This window comes from Schistocerca cancellata, chromosome 9 (genome assembly GCF_023864275.1).
Source record: "Schistocerca cancellata isolate TAMUIC-IGC-003103 chromosome 9, iqSchCanc2.1, whole genome shotgun sequence".
NCBI lineage: Eukaryota > Metazoa > Arthropoda > Insecta > Orthoptera > Acrididae > Schistocerca > Schistocerca cancellata.
This window is the reverse complement of record NC_064634.1, coordinates 516,423,705-516,450,046: the sequence shown is the minus strand read 5'-3', so window position 1 is coordinate 516,450,046 and position 26,342 is coordinate 516,423,705. Positions and strand designations below refer to the sequence as shown.

At 44.3% G+C, this 26,342-nt stretch overlaps 1 protein-coding gene across 1 annotated transcript in view; it reads left to right on the top strand.

Moving 5' to 3' along the window:
• LOC126101573 (uncharacterized) overlaps positions 1 to 25,841 on the top strand; it is an 81,820-nt gene extending 55,979 nt beyond the window's left edge. The window contains exons 3-4 of the mRNA XM_049912222.1: positions 11,403 to 11,522; positions 25,686 to 25,841. Coding sequence (XP_049768179.1) covers positions 11,403 to 11,522; positions 25,686 to 25,815 — 250 coding nt within the window. The 3' untranslated portion in view covers positions 25,816 to 25,841. The remainder of the gene's footprint in view (positions 1 to 11,402; positions 11,523 to 25,685) is intronic.
• The last annotated feature ends 501 nt before the right edge of the window (positions 25,842 to 26,342 follow it).

Here is a 26,342-nt window from a genome sequence, read left to right as displayed (position 1 = left end):
AATTAGGGACACTGTTGCTCCTGGGGTATCGGCGAAGACCATTCGCAACCGTCTCCATGAAGCTGGGCTACGGTCCCGCACACCGTTAGGCCGTCTTCCGTTCACGCCCCAACATCGTGCAGCCCGCCTCCAGTGGTGTCGCGACAGGCGTGAATGGAGGGACGAATGGAGACGTGTCGTCTTCAGCGATGAGAGTCGCTTCTGCCTTGGTGCCAATGATGGTCGTATGCGTGTTTGGCGCCGTGCAGGTGAGCGCCACAATCAGGACTGCATACGACCGAGGCACACAGGGCCAACACCCGGCATCATGGTGTGGGGAGCGATCTCCTACACTGGCCGTACACCACTGGTGATCGTCGAGGGGACACAGAATAATGCACGGTACATCCAAACCGTCATCGGACCCATCGTTCTACCATTCCTAGACCGGCAAGGGAACTTGCTGTTCCAACAGGACAATGCACGTCCGCATGTATCCCGTGCCACCCAACGTGCTCTAGAAGGTGTAAGTCAACTACCCTGGCCAGCAAGATCTCCGGATCTGTCCCCCATTGAGTATGTTTGGAACTGGATGAAGCGTCGTCTCACGCGGTCTGCACGTCCAGCACGAACGCTGGTCCAACTGAGGCGCCAGGTGGAAATGGCATGGCAAGCCGTTCCACAGGACTACATCCAGCATCTCTACGATCGTCTCCATGGGAGAATAGCAGCCTGCATTGCTGCGAAAGGTGGATATACACTGTACTAGTGCCGACATTGTGCATGCTCTGTTGCCTGTGTCTATGTGCCTGTTGTTCTGCCAGTGTGATCATGTGATGTATCTGACCCCAGGAATGTGTCAATAAAGTTTCCCCTTCCTGGGACAATGAATTCACGGTGTTCTTATTTCAATTTCCAGGAGTGTAGTTTTGAAACGGCGCACCCGCTTAACAGTCAGACACCGTGATCTTTTCTTTCTTTCTTTCTTTCTTTCTTTCTTTCTTTCTTTCCTATTATGGTTCGTTGTATTTGATCGTAGCAGACGTCACGTGACATTCACTGAAGTCCGACTCTGACCCCTCACTCAGTTTTTCACTGCAGAGACCAGCCAGCTGAGCTGCCGTGCCGGCCAGGCAAGCACTAAGCCCCTGAGACCTCCAGCTGCTCTGCATTGCACTTCCTGTCCCTGGACCGTTCACTGATTTTTTTTTTATTTTGCTGTTCAGCACACCTCCTTCCTGTTTTCACGCTTGATCTGTGTTCAGTTTTTTACGGGCTACCCACTGGACCATCTTACTACTAAATCTGAGCGGGGTGCAACGGCGAGTTTCCCTTGTGAGTTACGTGCCTGCTTACATTTGGTACAACAGAAAGGAGCCTTTTCTTCCGACGGCGGGACAGTAGTTCGCGGCGCTCATATCTTCATATTATTCGATCAATACATGTTATGTAGTGAAGCTTCTCTTAGAAGGTCTTTCAAATATCACAGAAAAAGGTATACAGTTCAATCAGTAATGAACTAAGTCGGTGTCGTAATTCGGCGATTATAAACGATAAAAATTAGTTCTGAACGTCCGGAAATTCGCCTTGTTGTCCTTTATACTTGAGGTCAATCCCACCGTCATTCTGGGTATGTTCGCGCTGACCAATATTTAGATGACTAGATGGTGCAAGTATTCATTCTGGCTAGTATAACGGTACTTTGCGGGCAGGCGTGTCAATTGGCATCATATTAATTAAAATGGGGGATAAATAGACTTTATTTTGGAAGAATTAAAAAGGGGAAAGTAATACGAAACTTTAATAACTGCACAGCATTACTAAGAAGCAATATAATGAAAAGTAATAAAAAGCAAAGTAGCAAAGACCAAGCGGGACAGAAAGATATAGGGGCGCGTTTGTTTTTTAATACATATAAAAGAACATGTAAGACATTATTGAGCTCTCTACCTTCAGTTATCGCGATCGGGTTAGTCGATGAAAAAGTGGTACGCGACTGCGAAATTCGTTAAGGAGATTATTTAAAGACTCTTCAAGCACGTTTGAAATACATTACGTGTGACGAAGTGATCAGAGGCGGTTATTGTCGGGTGAAGTGAAAATGATTCCGACAACATAATTCGAACTTTGTGTTAGCTGGGAAAATACTCTTGGGAAACTATTATGGTTGTGGAACCCACGAAAGCTGTACGCAACGGAAAGCTATAGTTTACGTAATTTTGCATTTTGTAAAATTGTGAAACGCGCGTGCGCGGAACATTAAGAGAATCTAATCCTTGGACGGTTGCGGGGGTAACTGATACAAACAACGCGCCAGCATAAAAATAGTTCGCTTATTAACTACCAGATATGAAGGATAGGATCATCACCTCCAATCCCGATTCATATTTCATACTTAGTTAGTGAAAAGAAGAGTGTTAATAAACAAACTACATTTCAATTTTACCCACGATTTCGGCTTCATTACGTAGTCTTGACTACATGATAAACAATATTTGTGGAAGTTGTATAAAACGTATCGTCATAATATTTAGCCAACCAATATTGGGGACACCAAAAATGTAAATCCATGAAACTGTTGTTACAGCGGATGTATAATGTGTGAGTGCGACGAATCATATTGAGAAACTGAACATCCATTACGTACTTGCATGCATATCTGCGAAAATGGTCCTTGTCGGTACATCAGCATAGAGTTCGAATAGAATCGCTGGAACATTGCAAACCATTCAGGTTAATCGAACATCTAAATACGCATAATGCTGGTATCACCAGGATGTGTTCTTTCTCCTCACCCCCGTGGCAGTAATTGAATTAAGAGTCAGCCGGAAATAACATTTAAATCAATTGACGACCATTGAGCTAGCGTCACGAATTTTCAAACGTCCACTGCCATGTATGAAGGTGAGTGACACCACGAGTGCTAACGTCGATCGAGGAGTGTCGTCGTGATCGTATTGAATGACATTGAGCGGTCACACTAGGCACGTGTCTAGCACGTGAGCATAGCCGTCAGCGCAGCAATGTTATGTCTAAATCTATGCCATTGTTAATAGTAGCTTTAAAACGTGTTTTATTACCAGTTCCTTTGCGTTACGTCCCAAGTGTCACGTACGTACTTGACACTCTCAGCGTCGTCAGTAGAGATACACGAACCGGAGAGCCTGAACGTGGGTCTCTGATGTTTACAAACATAACGTGACGTCAGTTCAGGCGGCCATAACGCGAACTCTTATTCAAAGGTCCAAGTCCGGTCCGTTAAAGGCAATCAGTCCCGTTGTCTCTCTACAAGTGACAATCGTCGGAATTCACATTAATCTTCGCGTCAGTTGTGTAAGACTGTATCTAATGGATTCCTAACGAGGCAAAAAATCCTAAAAAATATCTGAAATGTGGGGTCCAGTAATAAAGGCACTAATAAAAACAGCCAGTACATGTTGCGTAATACGATATCTAACGGATTCTTATCGAGGGAGAAAAAAATACGAGAAAATATCTGAATTGTGGTCTTCAGTCATATACTTTTGTGACGCACAAGGGACTTTTGCCCGATGCTCGTACTAAAAAAAGTGAAGGAGATAAGAAAGCGGTGCTGAAGCGTTGAACCTCTCGTGCTAAACAGTCTCAACGCAACGAATACCGACCTGTCGTAAATACGAGTAAAATCGCTAAATTTTAGTTACCTATTAAATCTCCCTTGTCTCTAAGCCATCTACAAAGATTACATGAAGTTTCTTGCCGTATAAACCAATTTTCCATCTATCACAAAGACCGAGACTGTTGCGTTTGGTTCCGAGTGAGTAAATTTTCAGTTCATCACGATGAGATTGTTCCTTTTTTTCCAACATGACATTATCTGATTTGGTTATACACTTTCATAGACGTGCATTCGATATAGCATCGTCATGCATCTTCCTAGTTGTCAATCGTCCTTTTAACTGAGACTGAATGCTGTAGCGTCTTGGGGAATTATTCCGGGATACTTCTTGAATACCCCTCCCTGACTTTTATTTCAATAGCATGCCGCCTGACCTTACGTAATTAGCAGGGATGTCAGTTATGGTTTGTAGGTAATAAATTTCTACTTCTTTCATACTGAATATATTATTGTGTGATAAAATATTGCAACTCGTATCGTAATTGCTTCGTCTATTAGATCCATATGTGTATTTCAGCTTCATTTATACAGCCACCTGTTACAGTTAATTCTTAGAACTATCCAAACCTTTATTCATTCGTTTTTTTTAATTTATTTCAGACTGTTGTAACAAGCCGTTTTCGGTGGTGACCTCATAATCGTGTTTCTGGATTTGGAAAAATCATATGACAGTGTTTAGAAAAATTTATGATTCACAGTTCCCTAGTAAAGATTGTGTATGTGCTCTATGAAGACTGGCAGACCGAACTGCTTCAGGACACACACACACACACACAGAGACAGAGAGAGAGAGAGAGAGGGAGGGAGGGAGGGAGAGAGAGAGGGAGAGAGAGAGAGGACTGAGGCAGATTAGTGCACTTTCCCTGTTACTTTTTATTGCATTTATAGGAGTAGTTTAAAGGAAATCAAAGCGATAGTAAATGGTAATCTCAATGTGTTAGTCCCTGGTGATGGCGTCGCTACCTGGGGAGAAACAGAACTGGTGGTAGAGGGAAGATTAGACGAGTACAACTCCAAGTTTAAAGAGTACCACCTGGCAGTGAGCACCAGCAGAATTGTAGCGACGATTTTGAGCAGGACGTCTGTCCAGGGAAACCTGAAGCTAGATGGAGAGAAAACAATGTGTGGACGCTTTCAGTTACCTGGAAACTACAATATTAAGGAAAGAACTGCAAGAATAGAAGTACAGAACAGAGTAAGAAAGAAGTCAGAATTTTTCGATCAATTGTGGGTAAAGGGAGATACTATGAGAGCCAAACGGACCATATTTGAAACGTATCTCGGGCCGATTATGACATACAGCTAGGAGTTCTGTGTAATCAACAAGGCAGGTTTGAGCAAGCTACCAGTATGCAATCAACCTTGCAGAAGACTACATGAAATTAGGAATGGAAACATTAGAGCAGATATGAAAGTGGCTCTGTCAATTACTGCCTAAGTTCTTCAAGTTGTGGTTTGGAAGTGTGAAGAGCATGAAAAATAACCGCTTGCCAAAACAGTGGTTGGGTAGAAACGTACAGGAGAAAGCATCGATAGGACGACTCAGAAAAAGATGATTGGATCAGATTAAGGAAGATCTGAAGACTAAAGGAGGAAATTGGTAGACTATATCAAGGCAAGAAGTATATTAAGATAGAGCTAGTAAATTGTTTTACACACCCTACTCGGCTCTTTGAAAGAATGCTAAGATGATGACGAGTTGTGTAGTTTGTATATAGTTTAATTACACGGAGATGATTATTGAACTGTATGAAATAAAATCGTTATAACTTCTGAACCGTTTGTGTTAGGATGTTCAAACTGCACGGTTGGCCGCGGGGTATGATGGGAATTAGTACGCCCTGTACGGTTTGGTTTAGCGGTGAATCACGCTTTCATTTGGATTGGTTCGTCAATAAGGAAAATTGGCCCATTTGGGGGACCGAGACTCCGCACTTCACGATCGAGAAGTCTCTTCACGCTGACTGTGTGGTGTGCAGTGTCCAGTCACGGAATAATCGGTGCGATATTTCTTGATGGCATGACTGCCGAAGGGTACATGAATTTTTTGGAAGATGATTTCATCCGCATTATCCAAACTGACCCTCATTTCGACAAGATACGGTTCATGCAAGGTGGATCTTGACCTCATCGAAGCGGGTGAGTGTTTGATGTCATGGAAGAGCGCTTTGGGGACCGCATTCTGGCTCTGGGGTATCCAGAGGCCACTGGCATAGGCTTCAATTGGCCGCCATATTCTTCGGATCTTCAACAAATGCGACTGCTTTCTGTGGGGTTATATTAAAGACAAGGTGTACAGCAATAACCCCAAAACCATCACTGAGCTGAAAACAGCTATTCATGACGTCATCGACAGCATCGAAGCTCCGACGCTTCAGCGGATCATGCAGAATTTCGCTATTCGTCTGCGTCACATCATCGCTAATGATGGCAAGCATATCGAACATAATCACAACGTAAATCTGAATACCTGTAGTGACGTTTACATCTTCAATAAAGTGTATGCACCCCGTAGTTTGCAACTAATTTACGTTTTATTCATATAGTTCAATAATTATCATTCTGTACATCAGGATAAACGTATGTAATGATATATGAAAGGCAGGGGATGAGTTCTGTGACAATGGCCAGAGCACAGAAGACGGTAAATGCATTGCTGAAAAACAGAAATTTGTTAATATCGAATATTAAATTTAAATATTAAGAAGTCTTTTCTCAAAATATTTGTTTTGAATTTAGCTTTCTATGGAAATAAAAAGTAGTCAATAAACATTTCAGACAAGAATAAACGACAAGCTTTTGAACTCTGCTGGCACTGAAGAATGCAGAAGATTAGGTGGGTGGATCGACTAACTAACGAGGAACTGAATCGAGTTGCGGAGAAATTTGTGGCACAATATGACTAAAAGCAGAGACCAGTTGATAGAACATACACTGAGGCACGAAGGGTTCGTCAATTGAGTAATGGTACGAAGTGCTTGGTGTAAAAATTATAGAGGTAGACAAAGGTTTAGCTATAGTAAGCAGGCTCAGATGAATTTATGTCGCAATACTTACGTGAGATGAAGAGACTAGCACGGGATAGGCTATCGTGAAGATCATCAAACACGTCTTCAGACTGAATACTACAATAAAAACGATAACACTGAATTATTGCAACCATTATCTTCCGTTATCGGAAGAATTGTGTTACCTAAATGATAGCGAAAGTTTTATTCATACCCTTCCACACACGACGTTGCTTACTGGAGTAAAGAAAGCTGCAATGAGAGCACGACTCGTGTGTCCATATAACATATATCATACAAGCAGCATGTTTTATAACGCGCTACTGGAGGGCTCTTCCGAACGCGTTTAATGCGTGAATTTTCAGGTGTCAGACGCACGGACTGTATGCCCAACTCCCCAAAGATGATACTGCAATATTACAGACAACAGAGAAAATTGAGGATCTGTTAGATGAAGACCAGCTTTCTTTCAAAAAGGTAAGGGAACAAGAGAGACTGTTCTAATGTTGGGATCTAAACATCGAAGTAGCAATGACGGAAATATAAGAAAGGTTGAAGGGCGGGATTAAAATTCAGAATGAATAAATATAAATGATAATATTCACTGATGACATTGCTATCCTAGGAGGAAGTGAAGAGGGATTATAGGGTCTGTTGAAGGAACAAAGAGTCTAATGAGTACGGACTACAGAACAAGACCAAAGAAATGACAAACAGTAGAAATGAGTGTAGCGAGAAACTTAACATGGAAATTGGTGATCGCGAACAAGAGAAGTTAATCGGACGAAGCTAGGAGGACATAAAAAGGAGATGAGCGGAGCACAATCAAAGAGGCTATGCCTGGCCTAGAGGAGTCTGCCAGTATTAGTTTCTGAGAATGTACGTCTGGAGCGTGGCATTGTATAGTATTGAATTGTGGACCGTGGGAAAACCCCGAAAAGAAAAGGCTCGGCGTTTGCAGATGGGCATCAGTTTGCTGAAATGTAAGCACAGGATGGATGCCATAAAGGGCAACAAAACATTACCAGTTTATCACTGAGTGGAGTAGTCTTCAACGACGAGTCCCACTTCGAAATGAGCCTCTATGACCAGACATGTCTGGAGACGCCCCGGACACCGGTGGTTTACCAATCTTACTGTCGTCTGCCATATCGCCGGCAACAAGGAGTGATTTTTGGACAACGTGGTTGTGGAGAGAAGCAGCGATTAGTATGATTAATTAATAATTCAAGAACAGTCTTAATCGCATTTATTATTGTTATATTACCGCACACCGGTTTCAACCCGACATAGGGGTCATCTTCTGGGCGTTTACACCATTGGTCGACTGCAAGTGGTGTCACTCCTGTCTACATAACGGTAGGAAATATGCGATTAAGACTATTCTTGAATTATTGATTAACGAGGAGTGATGATATGGGGTACCACTACATTTCACTGCAGGACGCCTTTGGTTTTGATCCGCCGCAGCCTTACAACACAGCCATACGTCGAAGATATTCTACGACCCGTTTCGTTGCCCTTCGCGGCAAGCCTCCCTCGGCTTACGTTTCAGCAAAATAGTGCCCACCCATACACGGCGAAAGTTTCTGCTCCTTCTCTTCGTGCTCGCCAAATCCTACGTTGGCCAGCAACATCGCCGGATCTCTTCAACTGAGAACCTTTAGAGCATTATTGACAAGGCCTTCCAATCATATGGGGTTTCTCATGATCTGAGGAATCAATTGGACAGAATTTGGCACGATATCTGTGAAGAGGACATCCAGAAATTGAGTCAATCAGTGCCAAGCCGACCAACTGCTTCCGTAAGGGGCAGAGGTGGACCAACGCGTAATTGCCTTGCTCAATTTGTGAACCTCTTTCTCTCGAATAAAATATCACATTTTTCTGAAATTGTAATAATTCGTTTTTCTGTACACGTGTATTACATCCACCGATTTCCGTCCCATTCAGGTAATTCCTTCTAGGAGCTTCGTTTTTTGCTTCAAAAAGCATTTTGTTTCTTTAATGCCAAAATAGACGAACACTGTTCCAGCGACGGGTTTTCAGGCTTAGTTGATGGAAGCCCACCAAACGTGTTACGGCACTGGTAATAACAGGTGGTTTTGACTTCCAGTATATGTTAATAACAGTTGTTGTTGTTGTTGTTGTGGTCTTCAGTCCTGAGACTGGTTTGATGCAGCTCTCCATGCTACTCTATCCTGTGCCAGCTTCTTCATCTCCCAGTACCTACTGCAACCTACATCCTTCTGAATCTGCTTAGTATATTCATCTCTTGGTCTCCCCCTACGATTTTTACCCTCCACGCTGCCCTCCAATACTAAATTAGAGATCCCTTGATGCCTCAGAACATGTCCTACCAACCGATCCCTTCTTCTGGTCAAGTTGTGCCACAAACTTCTCCCCAATCCTATTCAATACTTCCTCATTAGTTATGTGATCCACCCATCTAATCTTCAGCATTCTTCTGTAGCACCACATTTCGAAAGCTTCTATTCTCTTCTTGTCCAAACTATTTACCGTCCATGTTTCACTTCCATACTACACTCCATACAAATACTTTCAGAAATAACTTCCTGACACTTAAATCTATACTCGATGTTAACAAATTTCTCTTCTTCAGAAACGCTTTCCTTGCCATTGCCAGTCTACATTTTATATCCTCTCTACTTCGACCATCATCAGTTATTTTGCTCCCCAAATAGCAAAACTCCTTTACTACTTTAAGTGTCTCATTTCCTAATCTAATACCCTCAACATCACCCGACTTAATTCGACTACATTCCATTATCCTCGTTTTGCTTTTGTTGATGTTCATCTTATATCCTCCCTTCAAGACACCAACCATTCCGTTCAACTGCTCTTCCAAGTCCTTTGCTGTCTCTGACAGAATTACAATGTCATCGGCGAACCTCAAAGTTTTTATTTCTTCTCCATGGATTTTAATACCTACTCCGAATTTTTCTTTTGTTTCCTTTACTGCTTGCTCAATATACAGATTGAATAATACGGGGAGAGGCTACAACCCTGTCTCACTCCCTTCCCAACCACTGCTTCCCTTTCATGTCCCTCGACTCTTATAACTGCCATCTGGTTTCTGTACAAATTGTAAATAGCCTTACGCTCCCTATATTTTACACCTGCCACCTTTAGAATTTGAAAGAGAGTATTCCAGTCAACATTGTCAAAAGCTTTCTCTAAGTCTACAAATGCTAGAAACGTAGGTTTGCCTTTCCTTAATCTTCCTTCTAAGATAAGTCGTAAGGTCAGTATTGCCTCACGTGTTCCAGTATTTCTACGGAATCCAAACTGATCTTCCCCGAGGTCGGCTTCTACTAGTTTTTCCATTCGTCTGTAAAGAATTCGTGTTAGTATTTTACAGCTGTGGCTTATTAAACTGATTGTTCGGTAATTTTCACATCTGTCAACACCTGCTTTCTTTGGGATTGGAATTATTATATTCTTCTTGAAGTCTGAGGGTATTTCGCCTGTTTCATACATCTTGCTCACCAGATGGTAGAGTTTTGTCAGGACTGACTCTCCCAAGGCCGTCAGTAGTTCCAATGGAATGTTGTCTACTCCGGGGGCCTTGTTTCGACTCAGGTCTTTCAGTGCTCTGCCAAACTCTTCACGCAATATCGTATCTCCCATTTCATCTTCATCTACATCCTTTTCCATTTCCATAATATTGTCCTCAAGTACATCGCCCTTATATAGACCCTCTATATACTCCTTCCACCTTTCTGCTTTCCCTTCTTTGCTTAGAACTGGGTTTCCATCTGAGCTCTTGATGTTCATACAAGTGGTTCTCTTATCTCCAAAGGTCTCTTTAATTTTCCTGTATGCAGTATCTATCTTACCCCTAGTGAGATAAGCCTCTACATCCTTACATTTGTCCTCTAGCCATCCCTGCTTAGCCATTTTGCACTTCCTGTCGATCTGCCTGCTTCATTTGCTGCATTTTTATATTTTCTCCTTTCATCAATTAAATTCAATATTTCTTCTGTTACCCAAGGATTTCTACTAGCCCTCGTCTTTTTACCTACTTGATCCTCTGCTGCCTTCACTACTTCATCCCTCAAAGCTACCCATTCTTCTTCTACTGTATTTCTTTCTCCCATTGCTGTCAATTGTTCCCTTATGCTCTCCCTGAAACTCTGTACAACCTCTGGTTCTTTCAGTTTCTCCAGGTTCCATCTCCTTAAATTCCCACCTTTTTGCAGTTTCTTCAGTTTTAATCTACAGGTCATAACCAATAGATTGTGGTCAGAGTCCACATCTGCCCCTGGAAATGTCTTGCAATTTAAAACCTGGTTCCTAAATCTCTGTCTTACCATTATATAATCTATCTGATACCTTTTAATATCTCCAGGGTTCTTCCATGTATACAACCTTCTGAGTGACACCAAATACCGAAACCTGATCGACTCGAAAAAACTGACAAAGTAAACACAATTAAATAGATCGATATGGAAACGGTCTGATAATTTCGCGCAGTTATACATAGTGACCGAGAGTGTTGTTACGTTACATCGCAACCAACTTCTGTTACGTATAATTACAGGTTATACTTCACGAAGGAGTTTCCATCTGAAGCAGTCTATTCGAAATAGATCGTGTCACCGCAATTGATCTCTGATTTATGAAAAGAGCGGCGAGTTAAACAGATTAAACAATACCTTCTTCCAATATTTCTTTGTCTGTCACAACGCGAGTGCAGCAGCTGCTAATAAATCGTGCGTGTGGCACGCTTCCAGGGGGAAGAGGCAGTCTGACCAGCGACTGGCGGAGCTGCAGACGATGGCGGCGCTGGAGGCGATGGGGGGCAGCGTGAAGCACGTCCCCGTGGGCTACGGCGCCGTCGACGTACGCAAAGTGTGAGTACGGCCGCCTCGCAGCACCGACCACTGCATTCATCGTACAGGGTTACTAAGGATCACGTTAATGGACATAAGCCAAGTGACATTCATAACTAAACACCTGAGTTACAAATACAGTTAACTGAACTGTAAAGCCCCAGTGTCTGTAACATATGGCGTGTGCATGTCTGGTTGCCTAATGTTTTCTCCACAGTACAATTTTATGCCTACAAATGATTAAGATGACCCTGCCATTGACTGCATACTCTTAGAGACTTCCATAAAATAAGGTACCGTGTTGTTTATTTCACTTCAGTGTAGCACCATCATTCCCATTGGGGTGCTACTAAAATGAATCACAACTTAGATACCGTAAATTATTTATTCTCCAAGAAACATGTAGAATGCAAAAACTTATATAAATATGAAGCATGCAATATCGGGTTCTACCCCGACATGTGATTTCGAGATTTGCAGAAGATACGTTTGACTTCCTTTAGACGGTGCCCCCTGTTGTTATACAGGCACAATGTTTGCTGATGCTGTTTAACTGTGAGAAATAAAAGACTTCACTCTGACTGACGCTTTCAGAAAATGCTCACTAGGCAAGCAAATGAAACTCACCACATTTACTGTGAGTGTCTCCCTATACGCATGTCACCTCTTGAAGTACGACCAGCAGCTGCACCGGACCGATGGTCAGCTCGCTGGCACGTTGGCCGCAGTGCAGATGATCTGCGAGGCACACCTGCTGTTCTCTGCCAATACACTCTGCGCTCTCTCTGTCTCTCTCTCTCTCTCTCTCTGTCTGTCTCTCTCTCTCAGGACAGCAAATCTTCACCCCTGCAGAAAACGTAAGTCTCTTCCCAGCGCCTCTTTGGCCGGTAGCTGCTTCTGAGGAAGATGTGGCCCACTTCACCTTTACTTTCAGTGCTCAGCCCAAATTACCTCTCAGTACAGAAATTGTTGGTACGTGGTATTAGCCACTGTCATCCAATGAAACGATCTATAACCCGAATTTGCATTGTAAACAGTGATCTAATATAAATAAACATCTACAAGAATATTAAATGTTTTGTGGCAAAATCTTACCACCTTGCAGCAAAGTTAGTAGCATTCGGGAAATCTTCAGTGTGTCCCGTGTATGCTGGATTGTCTGCCTTTCTGCTCCACAGTCGCTCTTTGTACGTCCATTTGGTTTCCTTTTATACAACGACACCGCACATTTGCAATGGTTCATCTTCATTTGGTTAAGAATTATACAGGATTTTTTTTTCGATGGACAAAGCCAGAAGGTTTATCAGCAATACTTCGAAATTTCTGTAGGTCTGCATTTATAGTATTTTTCCAGGCTACCTCCCTGTATTGCACAATAAAAAAGTCGCCATTTTCTAAAAATATAGCTTCCGAAAATGATGGTTCTCTTGAGCTGCGTCGTTTAATATTCGTGTCATCAGTGAAAGAATGGATAGAAATTTGTTAATTGTTTTGCATTTTTCCAAACTCTCTAAGAAGTGCTTGTTGACTTCGCAGTTTTGGTGGAGGTGTATGACTTAGGACAGCTAGATACAAGGTGGGAGTCCTCATAACAGTGACCAAAGTATGTCTGTTTTCTTGGTGTGCAGGCAGTTGAGCTAAATAAGAGCTAAAACCGTTGTGTATGATGCAGGTGCCGGAGGGCCCCACGTACCGCCACGTTTCTGTCTGATTTCATTCCTTGCGTTTCTCAGGTCAGCCTTACACCTTAACTTTCTGTCTAAAGTAACTCCTGGATACTTATGAGATTTATTGTGAATTCAGGTGACACTGTTGAAACGAATATCAAGTTATATATCTGCAAATCTATTGTTCAGGTCAAAGCACAAAATCTCCGTCTTTGTTGAACTGGGCTGGACCCTCCATTTGCAGAAATAGTTTCCCTGAGCAGCCAAATCATTTGTTTCAACATTCTCTGGTTTCTTTATTTCCTTGTGTTGTGCAGCTAGTGCCCACTCATTAGAGTATCAAAATTTTCGAGATGTTGTTGCAGGTGTATCTGCAATACAAATGCTAAAGAGGCGAGGAGCTAAGACGGACCCTTGAGGAAGGCCATTATTCCACTTTATTTGCTTGCTCCACTTACTTCCAATAATCACTGATGATGATGTGGTGTACAGGAAGGTGTCGAAATTGAATGACTGTAGGAAGATAGAAGATGACTCAGACAAAATTTCTTCTTGCTGTGATGAATGGCTGCTAGCTTCAAATATATAAAATGTAAATTACTGCAAATCAGTAGGAAAAACAAACCGACAATATCCGAAGACAGCATCTATAGTGTGCTGCTTGACACAGTACAGTCGATTAAATGTCTAGCGATATGAAATGGTCGAATTCGGCTTATTGGGAGGATTTTAGGAAAGTACTGCTGAAAACCCTTCTGGCTTTGTCCATCGAAGAAAATCCTGTATAATTCTTAACCAAATGAAGATGAACCACTGCAAATGTGCGGAGTCATTGTATAAAAGGAAACCAAATACGCCTACAAAGAGCGACTGTGGAGCAGAAAGGCAGAGAATCCAGCATACACGGGACACTCTGAAGATTACCCAAATGCAACTGACATTGCTGCAAGGTGGTCCTTTTCCACAAAGGATACCACGTAACATAAAACACTAGTACGACACACTCTTGAGTACTGCCAATGTTTGGGATGTAGACCAGGTAGGATTAAAGGGCGACATTTAGTGGCGGGCTGCTACATTTATTACAAGTAGGTTGAACAACACGCAATTATTATGGAGATGCTTCGCTAATTCCTCTGAGAATCACTGGAAGGAAAGCGACGTTATTTTCGAGGAAAAGTACTGATAACATTTAAATAATGAGCATTTGAAGCTGACTGCAGAACGATTCTATTGCCGTCAAAGTACATTTAGTGTAAGGTCCACGAGATAAGAGAAATTAGGTCTTGCATAGAGGTATATAGACAATTGTTTTCTCCTTGTTCTGTTTCCAAGTGACACAGGAAAGGAAATGTCTAGTAGCGGTTTGCAGAGTTCGGATGTAGGCATAGGTTAATTAATTAATTAACAAGGGTGACTAAAAGACATGGGTGCTGTAACTCACAAAAATGATATTCATCAAACTATAAATTAAACAATGGTCACTATAAAGCTCTCTTTGTTATAAGTCCCTATAGGCTTCAGGTTATACACAGACTGCATACATAACAAAGGACAGTTACTTTTATGACGTATTAACACGGGTTACCATATAATTAAAGCACCAGCACCTTGATAAACGTCGAATAATGGACAATGCACCTAGAGTGAACAAATTAAAATCAGCGAAACATTTGCGGATGCAACTAAGTTCGCAGAAGATTGCTGGTTGTTAATCAAGAAGGAAGGAAAGAAAGAAGCACATAAAGAATCGCACATTTATCTACTGCCTTGACTGAGCGCATGTTGAGCCTGCAATAACGAGGGGCGTTCAATAAGTAATGTAACAGCTTTTTTTCTGAAAGCAGGTTGGTTTTATTCAGGATTCCAATATTCCATCTTATTCCCCACTCTTATAGCTACAACAGCCCATTTTTCCATACAATCTCCGTTCAATGCGACGGCCTCACGCCACCTTACAGGGGGCTGTATGCCCGCATGGTGCCACTCCGCTTGTCGACAACGGAGCGAACGTCTTGCTGCATCAGTAGTCTCCCCGCTATCCATGTATATCCTGCACTGGGCCAAACAATTCCACGCAGATGGTCATCCTTCGCTCTTTATGGTCTCCTGTTAGGCTACGAGTAACTCAGCAGGCGCACACCTTTGATATCGCCAACGGGTGGACGAGTGTGTCAGCGCAACCAACAGAGACGTTCAGCCGAGCAGCGAGGTGTTTGATTGTGCTCCGTTGATTACGTCGAATGGGAGTGTCTGCACGTTCCAAAATTTCAGGAGACACAGCTACGTGCGGCCAGCCGGCACGCGGGAAATCGAACAGATCTGCGGGATCTTCTTTCGATAGTGACACATGTCTAACTCAACTGCTCACCGTACTTTTGTTCACTTCCAGGTCTGCGTACACATTCTAGAAGTACCGGTGAATATCTGCGATGCTCTGGTTTGCTGCCAAAATAAATTGAGTGACAATTCCATTGTTGGAACGCATCTCGTTACAGACGCCATTTTCAAGGCAACATACCTATAGCTGTACCACCTATTTGAACTTCATGGTGCTATAGAGGCTGAAGCGGGAATACTCCACGATGTGCCACAGCGTATTGTGCATTTTCTCGACGGAAATTGGCCGCAAGAAAGTGTTTCATTACTTACTGAATGCCCTTCACATTAACATATGTTACTATTTAATTGAAGCCTCAACACCTTGGGAGAGATTGTATAATGAATCTCGAGTGAGAAAATTAGAACCAGCACAACATTTGGGGTGCAACTAGGCTCTTAGAAGCCGCGCAGTGATTGCTAATCTTTAATCAAGAAAGATCCAAATGACAACAGAAACAAATTGCCCATGTACCTACTTGACTGAACTAATGTTGAGCCTGCAATTAATAATAAACGTACTTGGAATAAAAATGTGAAGGTCCTGCCATTATTGAGAACGCTCGCCTCCTACAATCCGGCTTGTGAACACAGCTGCTGTTTACCGTACAGGGAGTTCCCGGTAGCGGCCAGTGGCTGCTGTGGTGGCTGCGGAACCCACCCGCCTTGCATCGAAGCCTGGACTCCCCCAGAGCCCGAGGTCGAAGTCCGACTGTCTGACGAAAATTCCCCTGTCGTGTTTCGTATGGAACTGTTCTACAGAGCTCTTCGGCAAGAAGGGAATTTTTACTCTCACTTTGTCAATGTGAGCTTCGATTTTGATCGCCAATGACAGTTGTTCTTTTGAGAGCCGCCCAATGAGATACGTTCTAATAAGGCAGCAGTCTCCATCGCATACTCGATTTCAATATGTTTAACCAGCAGTGGGGAATTTTAGTGCTGCAGCTCGGAAACAGGCAGTGTCTGAGTCCCACTATCTGTCCAGCGAATAAGGCCTCCCCATGCATGCACTGGTCAAGAGCGTTCTCTCTCTCCAGAATGTATTTATATTAACCAATGGTACGTGCCCGCACAGTTTCTTACCAAAAAATTATCAACCTGAGTCAGCCACGCCCGCAAGTATAAAGTTGCAGGATGGCTTCTTCTCATTCCATCTCTTACAACTGACCTCTAAACTGTCCCCGGCCCAGCGTTTCCCAGAATGCGGGACAACTGCAGGGTGCACTTCTTCACAGTCCTGCAAACTCCGTAGCTCTTAACCAGTGGGAAAGAGTCGCTGTGCATTCCTGGCGCTGGCGGAAATGTCACACTGAAAACAGTCCTTTACTTCTCAATATCCCGCAAGCACTGACAGGCAGACCTCTGGTCACACACAGCGCCTCTGCACCTGGCACCTCGCCGCCTCCTCGGCAGTGGCGGCTTGTACCCCTCTTGTAGGACTCGTAGTCTTGCGGGACTAATGGCTCGACATTGGCCCTCCCATATCTGCTCTGTGAGACTTCGCTCAACGTGCGTTCAATGAGACTCTCAACTACTCATTTAAGAAACCATCCATTAGAAGAAAATCATAAAGATTTTTAGTAGTTAGATATGGCAGTCACTGCCATTGACTTTATCAATTCTCTTACTTTCATTTCTCAACGGAAAAAATTTTTAATTTGGTGGATTTATACATTTAATGGAGTCTGATTATGAAGTGTGGCAGTTTGGTAAAAATGGCTGAGTATCAATTATCTTTCTTCTATTACAGTCGATGATCAAAAAAACTGTCATCAGTTTATCGTTTTCGGTCCATAGAGACCAACCTGAAATCTGTTTAAATCGTACGATGCCCTTTATTTATTTTTTATGTACGAGTCTGTTCAGGTGCTGTCAAAACTATTGCTCAAGAGACTAGAAGAACAGGTAGAAACGACAGTAGGCGACTACCAAGCGGTATTCAGAAAGGGTAGAGGCTGTGTAGAACAGATACTTATCCTGAAGCAGCTGATAGAACATAGGGCCTTAAAAAACTAAAAGACAGTAATAACCTTCGTGGACTTCACAAAGGAATATGACTCCATCGACAGACAGACTCTTGATAGGATCCTGAAGAACAGAGGACTTGATGGAACTACACAAGAACTCATAAAAGAAATTCTGACTGACACAAAAGCAAGGTTGAAATTCAGAGGAGCACTGTCAGAAGAATTTGAGATCAAGACTGATGTTAAACAGGGAGATGGATTGTCACCATTGTTGTTTAGTATAGCACTGGACGAAGTGATCAGGCAATGGAGAGCTATAAACGAGGATATGGGAATACCAAAGACCCATGTGGAGGACAAAAAGTACAACAGGGCTCAAGTGGACTGCCTAGCCTTTGCAGACGACATAGCAGTAGTAAGTGAGACGGAAGAAGACGCAAAGACACATTTAAGTAAGATAGCCAGAAAGGTGGGACTGAGCATCGCCTACAACAAGACAAAGACATTGAATACCACTGCAGACTGGCAAACACCGGAAGGCACTGTGCAAATGGTGGACAAATTTAAATATCTGGGAGAATTTATAACAGTAAGGAACAGGAGCAAGGAGGGAATAACAGAGAGGATAAAGAAGACGAGGTCAGCCTTCTGCATGACGAGGCATATATAACAAAAAGAATATATCCACAGAGGCAAAGTTACGCCACTACAAGGCAACGGTGAGGAATGCAGTATTATATGCCGCTGAACGATGACACTAGGAAGAAATGGGGCAGAACAACTAGAGAAAGAAGAGAGAAAAATACTGAGAAAAATACTATGTCCCAAAAGAGGTGGAGAGAGGTGGATGCGAAGACCTGGGGAAGAACATGAGAACAATATCCGGGGAAATCAGACTCAAAAGGGCAAGGTTTGCTGGACATGTAGTTAGGATGAGGATGGACAGAATGACGAAGAGAGTGTGGGAAACAACAGGGAGGACAAGCGAAAAGACAGGAACCAAGTGGATTGTTGAACTTCGGAAGGACTGGTTGGAATTGGGGATCAAGGTCGAAGGAAAGGAAAATTGGAGGAACAAATATACACCGACCAATATGCCGGAGAGCAATGACAGAGAAGAATACAGGAAAAGATTAGAGTGTCACCAGTGGAGCCGACAGGAGAAACGGAAACTGAAGATCTCGGAAGAAGACCGGGAGAGAAGAAGAGAAAAAATGAAGAGGTTCTGGGAGAAGAAGAGGAAAATGCAGTCACGAAGGGGCTACCCGTGGTCCTAGAGAGGCCGTAACGTAAGGAGAAGAAGAAGAGTCTGTTCAGAAAATTCCGGAACTTCGTCCACAAAACTTTTCTACGTTTACCTTTTCCTTATTGTGCCCGTCTCTTTCGAAATATTCTCCTCCACAATTGATACACCGCTCCAATGCCGTCAACAACTATGGAAGCAATCTTGGTACGCTTCTTGCTGTATCGCGTGAAGCGCCGTCTGCTAGTTTTCTTCCATCTCGTCTGTCGTTGTAAATCTTCGTTCTTTCAACGGGGTTTTCAACTTTGGAAATAAAAGACAGACCACAGGGGTCAGGTACGAGAGTACGGAGGATGAGGCAGCACAGTGATTTCGTTGTTTGTGCAAAAACCACGAACAACAGAGACGAATATGCGGATGCGTTGTGATGATGCGAGATCCATGAATTCTCTCGCCACATTTCAGGCCGTTTTCTTTTCTCTCAAGAGTCGCAACACGTCCCGAGAGTATCATCGATCAACACTTTGTTCCTGTGGCACGAATTCATGATTAACTAATCCTTCAGAGCCAAAGAAAATTATGAACATAACTTTGACATTTGATTTGACCTGACGAGCTTTTTTTGGTTTTAGAAAACCTTTCCAGATCGATTGTGAAGCTGAACCTTGGTCTCAACATCATAACTGACGTCTCATCATCAGTTATGACTCTCTTAAGGAGCATTTCGATCACATTTACGCCATCTTAATAGATTGCGAGGCGAAGGTTTTTCTAGTCCTGATTAATGAGCCGGCCGCACGGAGTAGCCGGCCGGTCTAGGGCGTCATGTCACGGTCCTTGCGGCTTCCCCCGTCGTAGGTTCGAGTCCTCCCTCCGGCATGGGTGTGTGTGTTGTCCATACAGTAAGCTATTTTAAGTTAGATTAAGTAGTGTGTAAGCTTAGGGACCGATGTCCTCAACAGTTTGGTCTCATAAGACCTTACTACAAATTTCCAAAATTTAATGAGCCGTGGGACGAACTTGGTGCCAACATGGTACTTTTCAAGATGTTATGTCAGGGTATCACATGATGCAACTGAAATGTTACATTCTTCTGCAGTCTCCCCGGACAGTCAGTATTCGAAGGAATGCACAGTTTCGTTGACGTACCTGCACGAGCGTCGTCGGTAGTCGTCGAAGGGTGTCCTGAACGAGGCTCATCTTTAACTTCCGTCCACCCATTTTTAAACCGTGTGAACCTTCGAAACACCGAGTACGGCTTAAGCACCCATCACCCTAGGCTTCCTGCACCATTTACCGTGTCCCTTTAGTTTCACGCACAGTTTCATGCAGAAGCGTGGCTGCTCTAACTCTACTATCTCGATATTCGCAAACTGTGCGACACAACGCTCTACTCAGTACAGAATACAGAATAACTAACAGGCATTCAACACTGAAAATTCCGGTACTTAAACACAAATCACAGGCGTGTGCAGGGATGCCAACCGCATTTCCCTCAAACACACCACTGCCGCGAAATTACGAATTTTCCGCAATTTTTTGAACGGACCTCATACATGAATGATGTGACGGACAGGGTGAGTATCAATTTGCGGCTGTTTGCCAATTGCGCGGTGGTGTACGGGAACGTGTCGTCGTTGAGTAAATGTAGGAACATACAAAATGAGTTAGACAAAATTTGTAGTTGGTGTGATAAATGACAGCTTGCTCTCAATGTACAAAAACGTAGATTACTTGCAACGGCCGAATAAAGCATTAGTTGCGTGCAGCTTGACACAGTCGTTTCGATTAAACATTTAGGCCTAAACATGCAGAGTGACGGGATGAATAGAATCAACACGTCAGGTTGGCGTCAGGGAAGGTGAATGGAGGACTGTTTTATTGGCAGAACGGGAATGTTTAGCTCATCTTACTTAATAGTGGATATTTTTGTTCACTAGAGGTAAGCAACAAGAAATAAAGAAAGGGCGATCAGGATCTCGTCGATACGCCAGTGCTCAAGCTCTTATTGGCAAGGCATGAGGAAGGAAACCGGTAGGATGCTTCTAAAACGATCTATCCTGGTATTTTTGTTACGCAGTTTAATGAAACCACGAAAGTGTAAATCACGATGGAAGGACGGAATTTGAACGGCTCTCGACTGCATGTCCAGCCAGCTTGTTCGTTGGGGTGAAAAAGATTTGTGTCATCTCGAAGCTGTTTATGGTGAGGAAACTGATGATCTGAAATGGTGATGGTACTAATGAAAATGACAACGATAATGAATTGTCGGGATCTTAGGTTCTTCGTCCACTTCACAAAACACTTTGCCGTATAAAACATTTTATCTATTGCTATATGATAGCATACGGAAGGATAAATGCACTGATCAACCATCTCATTACAAAACATGTCGGTTTGCGGGTGCGGACATGGAGCCCGATAGCATTCCCGCTGTGTTACATCTGGGTCGCATCTGGCGGATTCGGGGACCAAGCAATCAGCGTGAGATCACGATCATGCTACTCAAATCACTGTAGCCCACTGTCGCCTTGTGACAGGGAAATTTATCGTGCCGTAAGATGGCACGCCATTGGGGATGACGGCGGCTGTGAAGGAACGCAGGTGGCGTGAACATTCTCCACGATGCCCGCAGCAGTCACGTCGCCTTCCATTACTGCCACAGTTCCACTGGACGCCCAGGTGAGTGTCCCAGACAGAGTAATACTGCCGCCACAGGTCTGAGTCTCTGGCGCGGTGAACTTTTCCGAGTAGCCGTTCACCCAAATGAAGACCGCAACCGAAAACCGCCACCCAACTTGCTGACAAGAAAGGTGATTCATCCGACCTGACGACACGTTCACACTGAGCAGCGGTACGTTCTCGATGATCCAGTGTACAGAGTAATCGTAACTGACGATGCCGTCGCGCAACATGTGAGGAAGTAGGGAACGTTTACTGCGGCGCCCCGGTGTACTCTGAATCGCTCGCGTCCGCTCCAGCAGCGCAGTCTGTGGCCAGGTGTGGCACAGACCGCCGCCTGTCCTGCTTCACACAGCAGCAAGCCGCCGACCTTCATACTGTTTGATAAGCCGCTCTAAGCAACCACACCTCATGCAATGAGACGCCAACTGAAGAGGCCACCAGAGGCGCTCACAGTGTAAACACGTCTGCACTCTGACTGTGGAATTGTAAGTTAAAGTTTACAACGTAACATAACAAAGTTGCTGGCACTTAAATCGCAGCCGGCCGCGGTGGTCTAGCGGTTCTGGCGCTGCAGTCCGGAACCGCGGGACTGCTGCGGTCGCAGGTTCGAATCCTGCCTCGGGCATGGGTGTGTGTGGTGTCCTTAGGTTAGTTAGGTTTAAGTAGTTCTAAGTTCTAGGGGACTTATGACCTAAGATGTTGAGTCCCATATTGCTCAGTGCCATTTGAACCATTTTGAACTTAAATCGCAAATACATTGAACAGCAAAAGTATTATGATCGCTTACCCACCGTTACATTGTATGCACCCCGGTGGCATTGCGGCCACGTGACACGGTAGCAAAAGTACGTAAAGCGGAGCATTCACGGACGGCGGCTCAACCTAGCGAAGATATGAACTGAAAATGGGGCAATCCCGTAAGATAAGCGACTTTAAGAAAGGGCGGATAATTATTACGCAGAGCCTATGAAACGGTATCTCGAAAACGGCGAAGCTAGTCGAATGTTCTCGTGCTACTGTCGCAAGCCTCTGCGGAAAGAGGTAGAAGGGCAGTGAACTACCACTAGGCGCTAAATGCTTGGACGCCCACGACTCTTCACAGAACGTGGGGTTCCGAGGCTTGGCTGCTCTGTAAAGTAGGACAGATGGTGATCTGTGGCAGCTGTGCCGAACGAGCAAAATACTGGTTCAGGTACAAGTGTTTCGGAGCACACTGTTCGTCGCACAGTGTACATTGTTGAACGTGGAGCTCCGCATCAGAAAACCCCACGTGTTCACATGTTGACGCAACGACACCGTTAGTTACGATCACCGTGGGCACAGGGCTATCAGGAAATGGAAAAGTGTCGGCTCTTCGGGTGGATCACAGTTTGCTACGCTGGGTCGCTGGTCGTCTCCACAAACACTGTCATCGAGGCAGACGGCGCCTCGCAACCTGCAGAGCGCCACGGACGCAGGCTGGTGAGAGCAGCATAATGGTATGGAAATCATTCTCCAGCGCTTGCGCGGGACCTATGGTAGTAATCGAAGATACGCTGATAGTTTCGAACCACCTGTATCCCTTGATGGTTGTTGTCTTCCCCGACGGCTATGTCATCTTTTAGCAGTATAATTGTCCGTGCCTCGGAACTATAAGCGTGCTACAATGGTTTGAGGGGCGTTATAGCGAACTCAAGTTGATGTCTCGGCGGCCCGTTATTTTCGCGAATTACAGACCTGTGCGTAGACATACAGTCACATTCCTCCACAAACATACCAACAAAATGTAATACGCAGAATCAGCTAGGTATTTCGTTCCAGAGATGGACAAACAAGCTATTAAGCAGGTAATCAAAATGTTTCGGCTCATCAGTGCATAAGATCAGCACTATTCGCAACATAACATTGGTTATGTGAGAAACTACTGGTGTAGATATCCTAGGCGTATAATAGAAGTGGGACGGATGACGCCCGCCTGCAGAATCGATCAGCAAGTAGAAAACTACAAAGTTGTGCTGCCTCGCTGCCCACAAGATTGGGAAGCAGTTGTAGTGCCGGTGCGTTACATTCCCCCATCTGCACGGTTGACTACTGCGGGGTTGTCATTGGTGCACGTGAGCTCGCTGTAATGCGTCTCCCCAACTCGTGCCGCGCGTGCTCGGCAGGATTCATGTCAGGGGGATGTTCGTGCCAGTCCCGCCGTTCCAATAGCTCCTCCACCTGCTCTGTTCGTTGCCGTCGCTCACTGTCATCCATAAAAATGAAGTCAGGGCCGAATGTTTCCTTGAAAAAAAGCGCATGGGTAAGGAGTACAGAGTCACAACTACCGGTGAGTGTACCGTGTTCAGAGACTTGGAGTTCACTGCATCCACACAACATTTTGCCACCCCAATACCGTAACACCTGGTCCACCAAAACGATCATCATCTACAGTGATGGCGAGATGTGGAAAGACGTATTGCACCCGGAAGCATGGTCGAATATGATCGTTTTGGTGGTTTAGGTGTTCTGCTGTCTGGAGGCGTAACGTGCCATGTGCGTAATGACCTCCAATCCTTTGAACGCCCTCAACATTATTGTCGTGCTGCACTTCTTCAGTACTTCCTCATTATTTAGTTAATTGACACACCTAATCTTCAGCATTGTTCTGTAGCCACTTATAGTGATAACAGTAATAATAATAATAATAATAATAATAATAATGTCAATAACAGCAATAATGACAATGGCAGATATAAAAAGAATTTATAGTGCAAAATCGATGTTTCCTGATATAGCGAGCTCTGCAGAAAATAAATTTAAGGAGACTGTATCAGCTAAGAATGGTGGGAAATTAGGGATATCAAGTTGGGAAGAAGGAGAGTAACGAGTGCGTACAGAGACAATGGTAATGCTTATTGCTGCTTTAGTAGTACGTCATTAACTATCTTATGAAGCTGGCAATGTTATAGAGTTCTCTGATATTATGCGGGAGGTTGCGATACGGTGGGGTTCCTGATATTGAGAAGGATATTGAGGGAGTGGCTGAACGGTGGAGTGAGAAAAACAGGATTTCGTCTGGCGGGATCGGTTGTTTCTGCTGTGTTGTTAAGATAAGATACCGCGGACAGTGTTCGTTGATAAGACAGAAGAGAAGGCGCAGGGTATGGAAATGTCACTGAGCCTCTCTGCACGCAGGTGGGACAGCTGCGCACGTGATGCTGAAATTTGAGCAGAAAGTCGAGCATCACAGGCATTCATAACCAGGTCCAGGAGCCGTGAGCTTTCCTGAGAGAGGCCTTGCAGAATAATATCGCTGTAATCAGTAACTGGAGGTATAATTTTCTAGAAGTTACTTTTTCAGTCTATAGGGAGTAGCAGCTGTAGGCGAATGAGTGTCGAAACATTGACCGATCCACGGATGCAGATTGGTGGGGGCAGTATTACGGTATGGGGCACGTTCAGGTGGGCTTCGATTCACTCACTCACTCCGTCTTCAGGCCACGAGTGGCCTACCGGGACCATCAGACCGCCGTGTCATCCTCAGTGGAGGATGCGGATAGGAGGGGCGTGGGGTCAGCACACCGCTCTCCCGGTCGTAAGATGGTATTCTTGACCGAAGCCGCTACTATTCGGTCGAGTAGCTCCTCAATTGGCATCACGAGGCTGAGTGCACCCCGAAAAATGGCAACAGCCCATCCAAGTGCCGGCCACGCCCAACAGCGCTTAACTTCGGTGATCTCACGGGAACCGGTGTATCCACTGCGACAAGGTCGTTGCCTGGGCTTCGATTCCATGTGTGTGAACCATCTTCACTCCTTCGTGCGTGATGTTTCCCTGACAGCGATGGCATCTTCCAGCTAGACAATTGTCCGTGTCACAGTACCAGAACCGTACGACAGTAGTTTAAGGAATGTCACAGTTAACTCACGTCGACGTCTTACCTTCCAAATTCACCTCATGTGAACGCGATGGAACACTTCGGTGGCCAGCTCCTTACCCACAAACCGTCGACCTATAGTTTACGGAAACTGCGTGACCGGAGCGTTGACGTCTGGGGCCACGTGTCTTCAGAAAACTACCAAGCGCTTATCTGTTCGATGGTACGCAGAACTGTTGTTGTACTGCGTTCCAAAGATGGACCGACAGTGTTGTCATGCCTTCGCTCCTCAGTTTACACAATTAAAATAATTCAGTGTGATTTTTTCCTGTAATCTGCTGAGCTACAGTGGACAGATCACTATTGATTAGTACTTAACGTATTGGTTTGACACGTGTGTTGCAGAGGTCGCAAGCGCGCCCCGTGGTCGTGGTGGGTACCAGACTCTGGTGACTGGGACCAGAGCGTGGACTCGGACCAGGGCTACACAGACGTCGACTCCGCGGAGTGGTGGCGCGCGGCATACAGCAGCTGACCGGTTCAACGCTCTTCTGGTACCGAGCTCACTTAGCCCTCCACACGTCACATATTTCTATGATCACTCAGTTACTGTAAATAAAACCAACTGAAGAAAATAAAAACATTTTGTTTCAATACACACAATTGGAAACGTTGTTACCATTATTTACCGAAAATGATGTCCAGCAAATAACCACCTGCGAACCCAATGCATTCCATTGAAATATCCAATATTTCCTTTCCTTATTCAACTCGTTCGTGAACCTGTAATTTCCACCATGGTAGTGAGGCCTGCTTATCCACGAGGCCATTTTCTACGCTTGCTTCTGAGAAGCACTTCTTTTTATTCTATTGAGGCTCTAATAAATGTTAGCGTACCACAACTGTCTGTAAAGCTCCAATCTGAAATCGTAGTATCTGTGTGAGCGCCTCGCAGTCTGGTTTACAATACCGTAATTCTTCCAACAAAAGTACTGTTGCACGCATATTTATTTTATTCCCATAGAAGGTTGAAGCCAGCCTGTTCAATCTTGCATCGTTTGG